At 40.7% G+C, this 17,554-nt stretch overlaps 1 protein-coding gene and 1 pseudogene across 1 annotated transcript; one reads left to right on the top strand and one right to left on the bottom strand.

Moving 5' to 3' along the window:
* Nucleotides 1-7,258: 7,258 nt before the first annotated feature.
* LOC121484878 lies at nt 7,259-8,638 on the bottom strand (annotated as a pseudogene).
* Nucleotides 8,579-13,213, top strand: LOC121478295 (creatine kinase B-type-like). Its single transcript, XM_041733243.1, is given in 3 exon segments — nt 8,579-8,651; nt 11,869-12,702; nt 12,705-13,213. Coding segments are annotated over 3 exon segments (1,416 nt in total).
* Nucleotides 13,214-17,554: the final 4,341 nt, after the last annotated feature.

Below are 17,554 nucleotides of genomic sequence, written 5' to 3' on the forward strand. Positions count from 1 at the left end.
AACGTAATAGGTAAAAAAAATACTGATGCACACCCTTTTAACAAAATGGGATGGTCCAGTTTTTAATCACAAATATTACGTGGTAATGTGCCATCTGTTGGATGAGTAACTGTATGAGAAAACCATATATTTCTTTTTCATCTTTAGAATCTATTGTTAACTTATTGATTTTTGAATTTGAGAAAATTCATTTAAGGTGATGTCATCTGAGTGTTTACAATCTGAGATTTTGCTTATGTGATGAATTTCACTATCATCATTAGACTATAGAGTGCTCCTGTCTGTCTGTTTGCATTTGATTTCTGGGTTACTTTACCATTGTGAAATATCTTCCTTTTTCAATTTTCTTCTGCTTTGCATTATGGGCAGAACATGAAAAGTTCTGACTTCAAAATTGTGTTCAATGAAAACTAAAAGTAAACTATAAAGATGATGTCCCTAGTCTCCCTTTATACCTTCTCAAAAGATGATTCAATACTTTGAAATAGGAAACTAAAGGATGACAAAATATTGATTATTTACTTCAACATTTTATTATGCTTCTGGTGACTTAATTATTCTTCTGTTTGCTTATTATTTAAGTATACCTGGAAATAACTGGTAAGTAATGAATGAATAATTCCTAGAATGATTAAATAGCAAAATGTTTGAAGATATAGGAAGAAAGGAAATCACTAAGAATTTTATGATGATCTGTAGTTTCCAATGGATCCACATGATAATTAAAAAACACAGTGAGTTTTATTCTAGCCTAATAAAAAATGTAAATCTATATTCTCTGAAAGATTCCCTACAAAACAATAAAAGTCATGAAATATCAATACTTACAAATAGAACTCTTCTTTTTTTTAAGATTTTATTTGTTTGTTTATTTATTTGACAGAGAAAGAGAGAGCATAAGCAGGGAAAGCTGCAGGCAGGAGGACAAACAGACTCCCCACTGAGCAGGGAGCCTAATACAGTACTCGAAGCCAGGACCCTGAGATCATGACCTGAGCCAAAAGCAGATGCTTAACAGACTGAGCCATGCAGGCTCCCCAGATAGAACTATTCTAAATAAGAAAATCAGAAACTAATTCTAGGTCAGATGAACCTTGATGGTGTGTTGCTTTAATCAGGTGTATAACAAATACTTTTTAATAGAAGAAATTAGCATATATCTGTGTGTTGTTGAAACATGCTATCTATTCTACATTCTGTACGATATTGGGGCTAGCACTCTGGTGTTCTGCTTTCATTTTACTGATTGCGACTTTCCTTAAAAATCCAATTCAGCATCAGTTTTGCTCCGGATCAGTCCTGAGGACTTTGATCTAGTTCAGTGCCCCCACAGGTGGAAGAGTGTGAAAAATCTTGATTGGGTAAACAACTTGAGCTTTTGATCTGAAAATAAATAGCTTCCAGGGAAATAGGACCAAAATATATTTTATTTTCTTGGCTCTGTCTGTCTCTCTTTTTCACTCAGAAACTCCAACTGCATACAAATCACCTCCTTCCCACATTATATATGGGAACACCTAGTGGGTACCTCACACATCTTCAAGAAAATATTTGCTGTCTTACAGGCACCGTGCTTCTTGGCATTCTTCTATGAGGAATAGCAGTGTTCTTGCCAGCAGTTGCTGGTCCAAGTGAAAAGTTTCTCACATTGACAAACCAAGCCCATAATTTCTACTTTGATAGATTGCATAAGTCTTCAGGGTATCAGCACTCTAGAGGAATGAAGAATGCCTATTTTTACTTTTCATATAATGATCTGTTGGAGGGATACCAAAGAAGTATCATTTGGGTCTAAATGAGTTATAGAGTTCAGGGGAGCATCCTATCCACGTTTTACCTACAATTCCCTCTCATCTTCCTTTTGCCCCAGACAGGATTCCACAGTAGTGAGCAGAGCCACTAAGTTGGTTGAGGCCACCTGCAAATGCTGTTTTTCTCTGAGGGTGACTAAAAGTATCTAGTTCCTTCTTTTTCACTTAATTATACCTTGGTAGGTTTTCTACAATCTCCTTGTAAAGAAACTTCTAAGGAGTCCCCTTAACTAGTTGGTCTGCTGTGACTACAAAAATGCCATCACAATGTGCTTTCCTCCCTTAGAAAATCCAAATGAAGTACAAATTTAACTCATTTGGGCCCATCCAAAAATTTGCCAAACATGCCCCAGATTCCTTAAATGTAGTAATGCAAAGTAAAAGGCAATATCTTAGACTACAATTCCTCTGTAATAAAATCTAATCGAAACTTGTTAGTTGTTTCTGTCAATGAATGTTATATATCCTTATGTCAGAATTGGGAGAACAACAAAACATGTAAAGAAGAAAATATGAATTGTATCATACTATGATTATGATTATTAATCTGAGCTTGATATAGACATAGAAAAAAGAGAGAGAACAGTATTTTACTCTTAAACTTGAAATTCATTTGTCTTATGTTTTTATGCTTTGACAATATTTTGGTTGGCTACTTAAAATATGTTGAATAAAACTAATTATGTGAAATGCTCAGTTTTACAAAATCGGCATCCCATTGTAAATTCAGTTTTCAGTTTTATATCTTCTTTTTTCACTTAAATTTATATTTGAGCATTTGCCATGTCATTAAACATTATCTGAAAATACAGTTTTAATGGCTTTCAATAGACTATGGTAAGGAAATGCGTAATATATTTAATCCCCTATTGTTAGACACTTAAATTGTATCCAGTTTTTCACTATTATAAAAATGTTAGAAACAATCTTGTATGTAAACTTTTGACTGCATATCTCAGATTGTTATTTCCCTGGGATGGATTCCTTGGTATGGCATTACAATCTCAAAGTTCATGAATATTTCGAAGGCTCTTGAATATATTGCCAACTTGCCCTCCCAAATGGGTATATGCATTTACAATTTGTTAAGTGCTTTACAAAGCATTTATTCCAAATCCAACAAACTTTAGAAATAGTCTGTTTTCTTCTGCTCTTGGGCTGAGATATTCAAGAGATTTCAAATCAAATGTTCACTTAATTATTTACTTAGGTGACTTTTCCTTCCAGGAGGACTAAAATGTGTTTGTGGCCAAGAAATTCTAGTCTTTAATATTTCCCCTGGACTATTCAGATAATTTGACCTAATCAAAAGATTTCATTTAAAAGTGAGAGATTATGCTACTGGCTGGGTCACCCTGTTATCTAGATCGATTTTCTTCTATTTTCAAGTGTCTGTTTTAAGCAAAGCAACATTACCTGTCATCCACCTACTTTTGGAAGGGAAGGATTAATAATTTTGCTGCCTGTATAAATGCTGAAGATAAGGCTTAGAGAGCTTGGCACCATGTGACACACAAAATATGTGGTAGAGCCAGGGTTCAAACCCAGGTCCATCTGTGTGTAGAGCCCCTGTGAAGTCCTCTGCACTATTCTTGATATCTAATTATTAGATGTGTGGAGTTTTGTGATATAAGCAAAGCTCTTTGTTGTAGCTGAATCCTAAGCCTTTGGCATTAAACCTGATTGGAATGGAGGGATTTATTACTTTCTCTCTGCATTTCAATCACTCATGTATTCAGCCCTGTTTATTCAGCATCGTCTATGTGCCAGATCTTATGTGGAACACGGTTCTTCAAGATACCTGGATTTGTAATTCAGGGAGCCCAAGTTTATTTTGGTCAAGGAATATTAAATTCCCTATGTCTACTGTGTCAAAAAGTACATCACCCTGGCAGAGATGAGCAGGCCTTAATAAATCCTAGGATTTGCTGATGTCAAACTTGACACTTTATATGCTCCAATTTCTCTAAATTAACACAGTGAATACTCTGAAGAGCCTTTACTATTGTCATTTGTCAGGCCTCAGATTTTTTTCCATTTATTTTCTCCCAAGATATTTTTGCCTACAAATGATATTGTTCAGTGTGTTTAGGAAGAGGAAATAGCAAAGTGATGCAGTGTATGAAAAAAATAATACTAAGAGTAAATGGAGAAAAATGGGGCTGAATGCATAAGGAAACCACACTTCAGGTGACACTGATTTGTATCCAGGAATGCCTAAAAGGCTCTCTAGTGATTCTAAATACTTAAGAGCATATTCATTTCCTTCTAGAAGAAACCAAAATTACCCAGTAATTTAATTCTTATTGAACAAGAAAAGCAGCCAGTTACAGACACACATACACATAAACTCACTGGTTTTGCTTTGCCTGTTTTCCACATGCTTGAGGCTGAAGGGTTAGAAATATATTTACACAATCTGAAATGAGGAGGTAAACTGCAACTATTGTTAGCGCGACCATGAGCTTCTTGGAATGTCAACTGATTCATCAAGGACTTGTAGCCAAATTGCCTATGAGAGAATATTTTCTCTTGAAGAAGCACACAAATGCCTATCATGCAAACTTGCTGTTCTCCACAACAGTAATAAAGGTACTGGCAGTATAATGAGTTAATACATAAAAGAAGGGGTCAGAACACTTTTCAGAACACACTTGTATTCCTTCTCTCTTCACTCTTCCTTTTGTCTGCATTTATTCCTATTCCCGACAAGAGTTGTTTATTGTCTCCTGAAGTGGTATAGGTATTTTTTTAAAAGCTATTTATATCCTTGTTTTACCCAGAAAAGGAACTACAATTTGATTACTGACATCTGTTTTGGCAGGAGAATGTCATCTGAAAAAGTTTACTGTAAGATGTAAAAGATAGTTTACATGCTCTATTTTTAAATGGCCAACACCTTTTCCATATGAAAAAAAAAAGTCTTAGAAATATACCTATGAAAATAAAAGTGACCTTTACTGGAAAAATACTGTCTTTAGCTTTTATTCAGAATGCATAGCTTTATAGCAAGTGAGAAGCCTTTCTGCTGCTACAAAAACTTCTTTTATGTAGAAGATTTTCTTCGCAGGTTCTTTGCAGGAAACAACCTACCTGATTTGTACAAAAGAACACTGCTCTCTAGTGGAATGAGGGGAAAGAAATCCATTACCTCATTCACTCGCTTTTCTAGCCTTCTTGGCAGCCACTTACGAAAGGCGGCTGAGCTTTGTCCTGGACTTATGACATGTTATGATATATGGCTACAATTATTGTGATATTATATTGTGAAGTGGTTTTGGTCTTGTAATCAAGCAAAAATCTTTTTCCCCCAAACCTTCTTTTGTAAATTGAAACCAGTAGGCCTCCCCAACCCTTACTTCTCAGCTGCTGCCTATACCAAAAAGAAAAAAAGCCTGCAACTAATAATGATTTAATTTACACAGGAACTTGCAATAATTTAACTCACATCAGGTTAATTTGAAAGTGATTAATGGCAGCATTTATGGGGCTGGAAATTTTTAATAATGCTTTACTTGTGAATTTATGGCATTCACGTTCCAGACTGTGGGCTGCCTTTTTTGTTGTGCTCATCGTCTATCTCCCCCATCCCCATACATGATGTTATTCCCTCCCTTTTCTAGGGATAGAAAGAAATAGATTTGCAATGCCACGTTTCCTGTCTTGATGGAAGGGGTTACAAAATTAGTACAAATTTGCTTAGACAGGGCATTCTTTGCCCCAGAATTGTGCCATACACATCATTTTTTAAAGAATACCTGCAGGGATTGTGGGCTCCTTTGATAATCTTGATCATCAAACTCCTACCTTCTCAGCTGACCAGCATAAAATGGACTTTCTGGAATTGTCCTAATGGTTTCATACCACTGAGCTGACACAAAAGTGGTTAGGAATATACTAACAATGCATTCCAAACAGATACACACATCTTCAGAAATTAAACCTGCAGCAACATCCCTCCAAATATTTATGGTCAACATGCCTTATTCCTAAGGTCTTAAAGAAGTATCTTTAGGTTGGTTCTTCTCTGCAACCTGTCCACCCTGGAAGACAAGGGGAAGCCTTGTTTGCCTCAGAATCATCATATGCAAATCCATATACATATATGATACAAAGTAAGAATGCACAATTGCCCCCTCCCACCACCACTTCTAAATTCTATCCTTCATTTGATTGTCATCACAGAGAATTTCACTATAAAACCATAAATACAATTGAGGAAGCAACATTTTGTTTCAGAGTTGGGTGAGAGCATATAGAGCTGGAGACCTCCAAATTCTTAGACTCCTAGTCAGTGGTATACACTAAGGTCATCCCAGGCACACTCAGGTTCTATGGATCATCATTTAGGGTGATGAGGAGTAGGAGTCAATAGCAAAAGCAAATAAGGTTTCTTTTGTGAGAGTTAAAAGCGTACATCCCTCTTGTCATATTTAATTTTACTTTCTTTTCACCCCTCACATTTGGTCAAAATTAGTAATCTCTAATTTAAAACTCCCTTCAAAAGCATTAGTTAAACTAAGCTATGTCTGTTATTGAGAGGTAGTAAAATGATGCTTCTTTAGAAAATTGTCTCCACCGAACTAGAAAAGCAAGGCTCAGCTTCCAACTTCTGGTCAATGGGATATACTGGTTATCATTTTCATTTGTGTTTGAACAATGGGACACAATTGGCCAGGTGGTGAAGGCTGCCACTGAAAGTAGGCCTTGTGAAGGAGTAGAAAGCAACTGCAATGAGAGGCACATTCAAGCTTCAGCACTTCTGCCATGACAGTTTGAGGCTGGAGTCCTGTCACTTCTATGCAATTCATCTTCTCATCTTCAGAATTACCTACATTAAGAATTCTTATGGGGATCAAATAATGCAATAGATGAGAAAGGAAAAAAATAAAAAAGGGATGCCTGGGTGGCTCAGCAGTTGAGTGCCTGCCTTTGGTCCAGGGCATGATCCTGAGTCCTGGGATCAAGTTCCACATCGGGTTCCCTGCATGGAACCTGCTTCTCTCTCTGCCTATGTCTCTGCGCCTCTCTCTCTCTCTCTCTCTCTCTCTCTCATGAATGAATGAATGAATGAATGAATGAATAAACAAATAAATAAATAAATCTTTTTTTTTTTTTCTATGGGTCACTGAGGCCTTTTTATTCTGCACATAAAACCACTGGGGATCTTGCCTGTGGACACCTTGAGATTATTACATAGACAGACCTGGCTCCAGATGCTTGGTGGAAGTGAGGTGAGAAAGCAATGATTTGGACCAATCACATGTTTACAGAGCTAGGGTTCCCAGCAGGGTTCCAGATGGTCAAGTCTGGTTTCTGTAGCAATTCTAAGGAAGCTTTGAGAACATCACGGGGAAGGGAGAGGGCAGCTAACTAGCACAGGGCCCTGCCACTTTGGGCTGGGGGCCTTGAGCTGCCCCGGGGGAGCAGAGGTCTAACAGCCAACTCAGGACCACAGGGTGCACCACCTGGACCTTACTTGGCAAGGGGGTTTCTGAAGCTTCTGCCAGCGAACTTGGCCTTGCTACCCAGTTCCTCTTCAATTCTGAGGATCTGGTTGTACTTGGCCAAGCACTCAGATCTGCATGGTGCACCCGTCTTGATCTGCCCAGTGCAGAGTCCCACCACCAGGTCAGCGATGAAGGTATCTTCGGTCTCCCTGGAGAGATGCGACACCATGACGCCCCACCCATTGGACTGGGCCAGCTTGCATGCCTGAAGAGACTCGGTCACAGAGCCAATCTGGTTCACTTTAAGCAGGAGGTAGTTGCACGATTTCTCGCCCACAGCCTTGGAAATCCGCTTTGGGTTGGTCACGGTGAGATCGTCCCCCACCACCTGGATTCCAGCGCTGGCAGTGAACTTCTGCCAAGCTTCCCAGTCATCCTGGTCGAAGGGGTCTTCGATAGACACCAATGGGTAGTCCCTGATGAAGGACTTGTAGAAGTCAGCCAGCTGGTCAGGCGTGATGTACCTGCTGGGGTCATCAGGGGACTTGAAGTCCAGGTCATACTTCCCAGACCTGAAGAACTCGGAAGCAGCTATGTCCATGCCGATGACCACCTTATCGGTGTAGCCAGCCTTCCCGATGGCATTCTTCAGCAGTTCCAGAGCTTCTTTGTTCTCCAGGATATTAGGAGCAAATCCACCTTCATTGCCCACATTGGTGGAATCTTTTCCATATTTCTTCTTGATGACATTCTTCAGGTTATGATAAACCTCTGCTCCGATGCGCATGGCCTCCTTGAAGTTCGCTGCACCGACGGGAAGGATCATGAACTCCTGCATGGCCAGCTTGTTGCCCCATGGGAACCACCGTTGATGACATTGAAAGCCGGAACTGGCAGGATAACTTCAGAATTGCCAACCAAATCAGCACTGTGGCGGTACAGGGGGACCCCCTTCTCGACAGCCCCCCGCCTTGCAGACAGCCAGGGACACTCCCAGAATGGTGTTTGCACCAGCATTTAGATTTATTCTCTGTCCCGTCCATCTCGATCATCAGTTTGTCAATCTTTTCCTGCTCCACAATGTTCACTTTCTTGCTAATCAGGGCAGGTGCAATAGTTTTATTGATGTGCTCAACAGCCTTTGAGACACCTTTCCCCATGTAGTGTATCTTGTCATTGTCCCGGAGCTCGAGGGCCTCGTAGATACCAGTGGGCACAGCAGCTCTGAAGAGACCTTTGGAGGTGTAGACGTCAACCTCAACAGTCGGGTTCCCGCGAGAGTCAAAGATCTCCCTGGCGTGGATCTTGAGAATAGACATGGTGACTTTCTGGCCGCCGATAGCGCTGCCCGGGGAAAAAGCAGAGGATGCCGCAGGGACCAGGGACGAGCGTTAAGCTGCATGGTCCGGATGCTCCGAGGACCCGAAGCTCAATAAATAAATCTTTAAAAATATATATATGAGGAAGATTTCTGAAAAAAATATGATGTAGCAAACATATTGAAGAGTTTGAATACTATCTTGGCTTTATGCCAAAAAGCCAAGAGGAACTCTATTTCAGAGTGTGTGAACTCTGTTTGGTTTTTTAATATCTCTGAACCTGTTTATGCTTCAGGAAAAAAGGAATAATAATTACTTAACTCAGAGGATTGCTGTGAGGAAGCCTGGAAATAAGTATGCCAAGCAAGTATAATAGTACTTGGCTTATAATAGGAGCTCAGTAGATTATAAGTGGGATAAAAATGTGCTTGATAAAGGGTTAAAGATAGTTCATGGCAAATACCTAGTTCAGTTCTGGTCATACAATAGGTACACCATAAATGCTAAGTGGGATGATAATGATAGTAATGATAATCAGATGATGATGATGATGACAACATGACAACAATGATAAAGATGATGGCAATTATAGAGAAGAAATGCTGTATATGATAGCTGGAAATTTTTAGCTGGAAACAGTATGGTGTTAAAATGTATTTGAGTTTGAAAATTAATTCCACTTCTTAGTTCTATTTTGACCTTGAGCAAGTTATTAGCTTCCCTGAGCCTAAACTTATTCATCTGTATAAGTTTTGGTTCTGTTTAAAGGAGATGTCACTAAAGCATGTAATCCAACTACTGACATTTAGTGTATTAGCCCCTTTCCCCAACTTCTGCCTTTAGCATATATATCCAAAGCAGCTTGTTTTATTTCATTTGCTTTCAAGTTTTGGACATTGGGATGCTCACTTTCTGATATTTGGAAAGGAAGTCGTTTTGCTTTGTATAGAGAGATTCACATTCTGTTGGTCACTGCTAGTCATTTGAGACCAGTTATATGCAAACAGAGTAGTGGGAATGAGAATCTCTAGCTGAGAAGTCACTTTCCAGCAACAAACAAACTCTGCAGAAGAATCTACGATTGAACACTAGTCATATGTGACACAGTCAGCGTCTCTTCTCAACTATCCATACCCTTCTTCCCAAGCACAGTACATACACTCCATTACCCAAGGGAGGCAACCCACTTCTCTCCCTCCATTCAACTCAAAGTCCAGGATCTCCAGGAGTTGCATAGTCCTTACCATCATCTAGACCTGCCTTCTCAAGGTCTAGTAGCCTTAGATCTAAAAGAACAAGCTATCTGCAAGTTTCTATGGATTTACCATTAGACAAGAATAGAGCAGATGCAGGATACTCACAATGAAAACTTTAAAAAAGCGGAGGGGGTGGTGGTGCAGATTTCATTGACAGCAACTGTAAAGGCCCCCTACCTTGAGGGTAGTACCTTAAATAGCCCAGGACTCTTCGATCTTGTTCATTATTCTCCACGAACTCAGGCTCAGAACAGTCTGAGGTTCTTCCTCATTCGTATCTTCCATGGCCATATTTGAAGTGGAAATTGGGACCAATGTACAACTTAGAAACCGTACAATTTCTGCTGGCTGTTTCTTGCTCATGCAAATGTGGGATATGAAGAGTTGTTTTATAGTTTTATGAGTCAAAGGGGATTTTTAAAAGGTTAGACTCACGGTCTTCTGGCAGTATAGTAGCTTCCACAATTTAGTAGAACTCCGATCCACATCTTTACAGAGAATTCCACATTCCAATAACCCCTGACAATGTTGAATTTCACTGAGACCTGTGATCCTGAAGAAAGCACGTCGGGCTCCCTGCATGGAGCCTGCTTCTCCCTCTGCCTCTCTCTCTCTCTCTCTCTCTCTCTCTCATAAATAAATAAAAACTAAAAGAAAAAAAGATTCCTTCCTCTTTTGAGCCTTTAAAAAAAAAAAAAAAAAGGATTGTCTGTGATAAATGGAATCTGGAGGACTTCACCTTCATTTTCACATTTTGCAACAGAACCTGGAGGGAATCCCGGGCGCCTGCAGGTCCCGCGCCGGGACCTCCACACTTAAGATACTTAAGAAGTCCTCCACACTTTTGGGTTCTGGGAAACAACTAACTGCAAAGAACCACCTTCTGCATATGACTTAGATAAGACTCACAGATGCCCCCTGATTGCCTATGACAAGGCCTCACATAGACCTTTCAAATTTCCAGTCTCATCTCATAAATGATTAGCTGAACTGTTTATCCCCATTGACTCAGCTGAATACCTGATCATTTGACTTGATCAAATTTTAGTCAGGCTTCTTTCCTTCTTTTCAGATCCCTGAACTTTGTCTTGCCCCTAAGTTTAAGCAGCACTGAAATGCAGAATGACTCTTATTAATGGCCCCTTCTGAGAAACAGCTAACTAAAGACAGGAAGGTTTTCAATGCAACTTTACAATCATGCCACCCACTCATCTCCCACTTCTTTCTAGCCTTGTTTATTCGTCTTATAGGAGGAAAGCTTCATGAACATGGACCACATCTCTCCCAAGATTTGGGAAATTTTCAGACATTATTTTTTTAAGTAATCTTTTTACCCCTTTCTCCATCTCTTCTCCTTCTGGAACTCCCACAATATGTATATTCTTTCCCTTGTTGATATCCCATAAACCACATAGACTTTCTTCACACTTTTTCATTCTTTTTCCTTTGTTATCTGACAAAATAATTTCAAATGACTTGTCTTTGAGTTCACAAATGCTTTCTGTTGCTGAAAAAAGTTTTGATATTGATGCTCTTTCTTTTTTTTTAAGATTTTATTTATTTATTCATGATAGACACACAGAGAGAGGCAGAGACATAGGCAGAGGCAGGATGCCTGTAGGATCCTGCAGGATGCTGGATACGGGACTCAATCCCAGGAGTCTGGGATCACAGCCTAAGCTGAAGGCCGACACTCGACCACTGAGCCACCAGGTGTCCTGATATTGATAGTATTTCATTTTTCAATTCATTCATTCTATTGAGCTCCAGAATTTGGTTCTTTCTTATTATTCCTATTTCTCTGTTAAACTTCTCATTTTCTCCTTCCTGATTTTGTTCTCTTTTTGTGTTTTCTTGTAGTTCATTGGGCTGCCCTAAAACAACTATTTCAAATTCCATCTCTGACATACTGTAGATCTCCCAATTCTTTGGGGCCTATTACTGAAAAATTATTGTACTCCTTTGGTGGTGTCATGTTTCCTTGATTTTTCATGCTCCTTGAAATCTGACATTGCTATCTTCACATTTATAGAGGCAGTCAGTTCGCCTGCGCCGCGCTCCGAGCTGCCGACAGACCGACTGCCCCTTCCCCGTGTGGCCGCCTGCCACCCGCCGCTGCAGCCGCCCTCCTCCAACAGCCACCACACGTTGAAGCTCCGCTTCCCGCCGAAGGATGAGCTCCTGGACCTCAGCGGCCACAACAACCACATGGCCAGGGTGCGGACCCCCGAGCTCTACGTGGAGCTGCGCGCCAAGAGCATGCCCAGCGGCTCTCCTCTGGGCGACATCACCCAGACTGGCGTGGACAACCCGGGCCACCCCTACATCATGACCATGGGCTGCGTGGCAGGCGACGAAGAATCCTATGACGTGTGCAAGGAGCTCTTTGACCCCATCCTCGAGGACCGGCACGGCGGCTACAAGCCCAGCGACGAGCACAAGACGGACCTCAACCCCGACAACCTGCAGGGCAGCAACCACCCGGACCCCAACTATGTGCTGAGCTGGCGGGTGCGCACGGGTCGCGGCATCCGCGCCTTCTGCCTGCCCCGCACTGACCGCGGGGAGCGCTGTGCCATCCAGCAGCTCGCGGTGGAAGCTCCGTGGAGCCTGGCCGGTGACCTGGCCGGCCGGTACTGCGCGCTCAAGAGCATGACCCAGGCGGAGCAGCAGCAGCTCATCGACGACCACTTCCTCTTCCAGGAGCCCGTGTCGCCCCTGCTCCTGGCCTTGGGCATGGCCCACGACTGGCCGGATGCCCGCGGCATCTGACACAGTGACGGTAAGACCTTCCTGGTGTGGATCAACGAGGAAGACCATCTGCGGGTCATCTCCATGCAGAAAGGGGGCAACATGAAGGAGGTGTTCACACCGGCCTCGCCCAGATTGAAACACTTTTCAAGTCAAAGAATTACGAATTCATGTGGAACCCTCACCTGGGCTACATCCTCACCTGCCCATCCAACCTGGGCACAGGCCTGCGGGCAGGTGTGCACATCAAGCTGCCCCACCTGGGCAAGCATGAGAAGTTCCCGGAAGTGCTCAAGTGCCTGTGGCTTCAGAAAGGAGGCACAGGTGGTGTGGACACAGCTGCTGTGGGTGGCGTCTTTGATGTCTCTAACGCAGACCGCCTGGGCTTCTCAGAGGTGGAGCTGGTACACATGGTGGTGGATGGTGTGAAGCTGCTCATCCAGATGGAGCAGCGGCTGGAGCAGGGCCAGGCCATTGATGACCTCGTGCCTGCCAAGAAGGCCCCAACCCGCATCTGCCACCACCGCCAGCCCCCCGCTGCTTCCTACCTTATTGCCCAGGCAGTGCCCGCCATGTACCCCTCTGATGTTCGCCACTTGGTGGCTGAGCCCTTAGCCCCACTGTAGAGACTTCTGTTGCCCTTGGTAGAGTTTATTTTTGTGATGGCTAAGATGCTACTGATGCTGAAATAAACTAGGGTTTCCACCTGCTACCAGTCTCCAAAAAATAAAAATAAATAAAATAAAAATAAATAAAGAGGCAGTCACTTCCTCCAGTCTCCTGCTTCACACTTCTTGTTCCCACTGGGTGGGGATAGGGTGACTCTTAAGATTGTACTTCTCTTGATCCTACAAAGCCAGTGTGGATGCTGACAGTATCCTGTTTACTTACTCTAGGGTGTGCAGAATGCTCAAATTTGTGTGCTTTCTCCCAATCCCATTGGGTTGGGCCAACCTTTTGTGCATGCTCACTACCTGTCACAAAGATTCATATTCATTGCCCTCTGGGGTCTGCACAGGGATCCAACCATGGGATATGTGTATAGGTGGGAGTGAGGGATGCAGAACACTGGGTATGCCTGTGAGCCATTTGATAGGGGGCAGTCTGTTGGTGAGGTATCCCTAGCAGCTGATGGGCAGGCTTCCTCATGGAGTGCATGAAACAGTTAGTACAGTCCACTTGTCTGATGAATTCTGAGCCTCGCCTACTGTACTCCCAGCCTTTCCCTGCCTTTCAGTCATGTGGATAACCTTAATATTCTGAATCAGGTGAGAAAGAATTGGGCCTCTTTGGCAGCATCGCACACACCTGGGAAGCCAGGCATTCACTCACACACTCTCACTTTCCCCTATGGGAGTAATCATAGGTCAAAGCATCTGTCTTGGCCCTGAGCTGTGCCACTTTGGGGTATGGGTGGTGGAAGTAAAGTGAAACTGTTCCTCTTACCCTATTAAATGTCTAATCTCAGACTTTTTTGCTCCAGTGGTATACTAGAACTTTTCTGATGGACTCTTTCACTCCGACAAAATTACTCTTCTGGGTGGATGATTGTCAAAATCAGTGGGTTTTTGTTTGTTTGTTTTCTTTGTTTTTGTTTTGTTTTGTTTTGTTTTGTTTTGGTTTGGTTTTGGTTTTGGTTTTTGGTTTTGTATTTGGTTTTGTGGGGAAGAGGGTAGAAAACTCCTATTCCACCATCTTGCTGGTGTCACTCTCCAGAAGGCTACTTTCTTAAATCTGATCTTGACCATAAGTCATTTTATCCAACTAAGAAGTGTAATGGGCCTTGGAAGCTCCGGGAGAAGATTCTTTAATGAATCTGAGTTCATCTATTCACCAGGTGTCACATTGAGCTTCTAAATACTTTTTACAAAATGCTCCCAAAATGGTAACTGAAATAGCACAAAAGGATTCACAGTGATAAGATAGCATGGATAGCATTTAAACCTATATGAGAGAGATTGAAAAAGTTCTTGGAATATATGTGTATTCCAACATATATATATACACACATATATGTACACCTATATGCTTATACATGAAAAAGTATGTATGAATATGTTCATATACACGAAAACAAGAGAAAATTATTAATAACTTGTTACTTTTTAAAAAGTAGTTGAGCCACTTAAAATAAAAATAAAGCAATTTAGGGGTACCTGGGTGGCTCAATTGGTTAAGTGACTGACTCTTAGTTTTAGCTCAGGTTATGATCTTGGGGTTAGGGGACTGAGTTCCCTGTCTGGCTCTGTGCTCTGCATGGAATCTGCTTGTCCCTTCCTCTGCTCCTCCCCCACCCCCACCCCCACTCACACTCATGCTCTATCTCTAAAATAACTCAAATCTTTAAAAATTTTTTTAAAAATAAAGCAATTTAGATGAGACAAAACCATAGGAATCTTGAAATAAAGCAGGATGAAGATGAAAATACAAGCATGGATTGAGAAATCTATTTATTTAGCTTTGAGCTTTCTGAAAATCAAAGACAAAAGGAGAACTAGTTTGATTACATGGTTCGTTTTTTTTTTTTTTAAGATTTTATTTATTTATTCATGAGAGACACACAGAGAGAGGCAGAGACATAGGCAGAGGGAGAAGCAGGCTCCCTGAAGGGAGCCCGATATGGGACTCCATCCCAGGACCCCGGGATCACACTCTGAACCCAAGGCAGATGCTTAGCCGCTAAGCCACTCAGGCATCCCAGATCACATAGTTCTAAATATATAATAAAAATAAGCTTTATGAGCAACAGGAAGAAAAATAATTTAGGATCTGTAACTTCAATTCCTTTTGACAAAAGTGAAACTCTAATAATGGAAAGTCTTTTGTTCTATAGAACATGTTGACAGGCTGGGTCATTCATATTAGGGAATAAAAAACATGCAAAGCTAAGTTTCTCCCCATAACAGAAAAAAAAAAATCTGGAGCTCTTGAAGCCACCTAGGGTGAAAGGGTAAGACAATAAGATTAAAAAGGCTTTGTCAGCATAATTTAAACCATTTCTATGACCTTCGAAATTTTGAATAAAAGTTACTAAAATTCAAGAAAAGCTTTTTTTAAGGAAACAGTAAAAACGTTATTGTTTCTAACTATGCAGAGTATAAGAAAGATGATATTAGAAGAATTGTATATAGGCGTATGATGAAAACAGATATTCCTAGAAATATCCAACACCATAGAGAGGACTTTCCAATATTCTATGACTTGGAATATTCCTATTAAGGAATTGTACAGCTATGTCTTCTTTTAGATTTATTTTTTATGATAGTCACAGAGAGAGAGAGAGAGAGAGAGAGAGAGGCAGAGACACAGGCAGAGGGAGAAGTAGGCTCCATGCACCGGGAGCCCGATGTGGGATTCAATCCCGGGTCTCCAGGATCGTGCCCTGGGCCAAAGGCAGGAGCCAAACCGCTGCGCCACCCAGGTATCCCTGTACAGCTATGTCTTAGGGGAAAATGATACCTTGGTCAAAAGGCTTAACAGGAGAGACAATTTTTTTTTGACAATTTTTGTCTTAATTCTTTATATCTTCAAAAACAGAAACTGAAATCATATAATAAGTTGTAACTTTGAAAATAAAGCCTCCAACAATTTGAAAATTTGTTATATCAAGTCATCTCTTAAAATTAACTTTGGTAAAAGACAAGTATATTAACTTTTAATTATAACTTGGAAACTTTGGCACTATGATAGATCTGAGGAATATTACTTAGACATACATAATTTGGGGGCTCATATTTGATTAAGAAAGTGAGTATATTCCTAAACCCACCATAAACTAGTGTGATACATTATACACTGATACACTTTTTATTTAGGGGTGAAATTAGGAAGTTGAAAGATTATAGAACTGAAAGAGTTTTATTTAAAGGAAAATGCTCTAACCTTCTCCATAATCACAGAGTTTAGGCATTTTCCCAAAAAACTCCATGTCCATTGATGGAAATACTTGAAATCAACCACAAAAAGATCAACATGGCAGGTAACAATTAAGAATATACTTGATACAATGGGTTTTAGGGTAAAAAACAAACCTAAAGCCAAAAGGGAGAGAAAAATTGGCTCCATAAACAGTAATGATAGACCTAAACTGAAGGAAGAGGTTTACATGTAAACCATTCAGAAAGACTAATCAGTCAGCTCTATCACTGTGTCTCATGAGGCTCTGCCTCAGAAAGGCAATAACAAATACCATCTGAAACACAGGAAATTAATGATTATGAGGTTCATGGTTTCTGCATTCCAGGTTAGTATCATTATTTCAGTTTTTAATATTCACATTCTTTGTAATGAATTTTGCATTTTCTTCATTTTTCTTTGGGCAAATATAATTTCAATTCCACATAACTTAATAGGGAAATTCTGTTAGGATACTATAGGAATAAAAGGTGCCCCTTCATTTTCTTTCCTTTTTCTTTCCCTTGGGGAAAAACAAAGTATAAGAAATACTAAAATGAAACTTCACTAAAAAATATCATACAAAGTTTTTATATTGCTATGATTGGGGGATCATGTAAACAAAGTTCTATCACACAACAATGGCTGAGATTTCAGGATATACACTAAAAAGTTTTCTTAATTCTCCTATGGTATTTTACCTTTAATTAGGATCAGTTGCCAGACTTTAGGGCAGCTCAGGGATGGCAGATTTATTTTAGGTATGGACTTTCTCTGTCTCTCTGTCTCGGTCTCTTTCTCTCCATACATATAGAGAAAGACTTTCTAATCTCGATCACTCTCATGCCTTGTTCCACAAACCAACAAAATGTCCAAAATATCCTCACATTTTATGCTTCTAAACCAAATTATGCAGAGTTCTAAACAGTCTTTTAACCTTGAAATTGACACAAACATCCATTAATGCATCACTTGCGCCGACTATATGCCTCTGAAAATTTGGTCATTAAATTGTCGGTATTTGGCACCTATGAGAAGTTGAGCCTCTGTCTACCCTCTTCATAATAAAATTG

The sequence above is a fragment of the Vulpes lagopus genome, chromosome 2, assembly GCF_018345385.1.
Source record: "Vulpes lagopus strain Blue_001 chromosome 2, ASM1834538v1, whole genome shotgun sequence".
NCBI lineage: Eukaryota > Metazoa > Chordata > Mammalia > Carnivora > Canidae > Vulpes > Vulpes lagopus.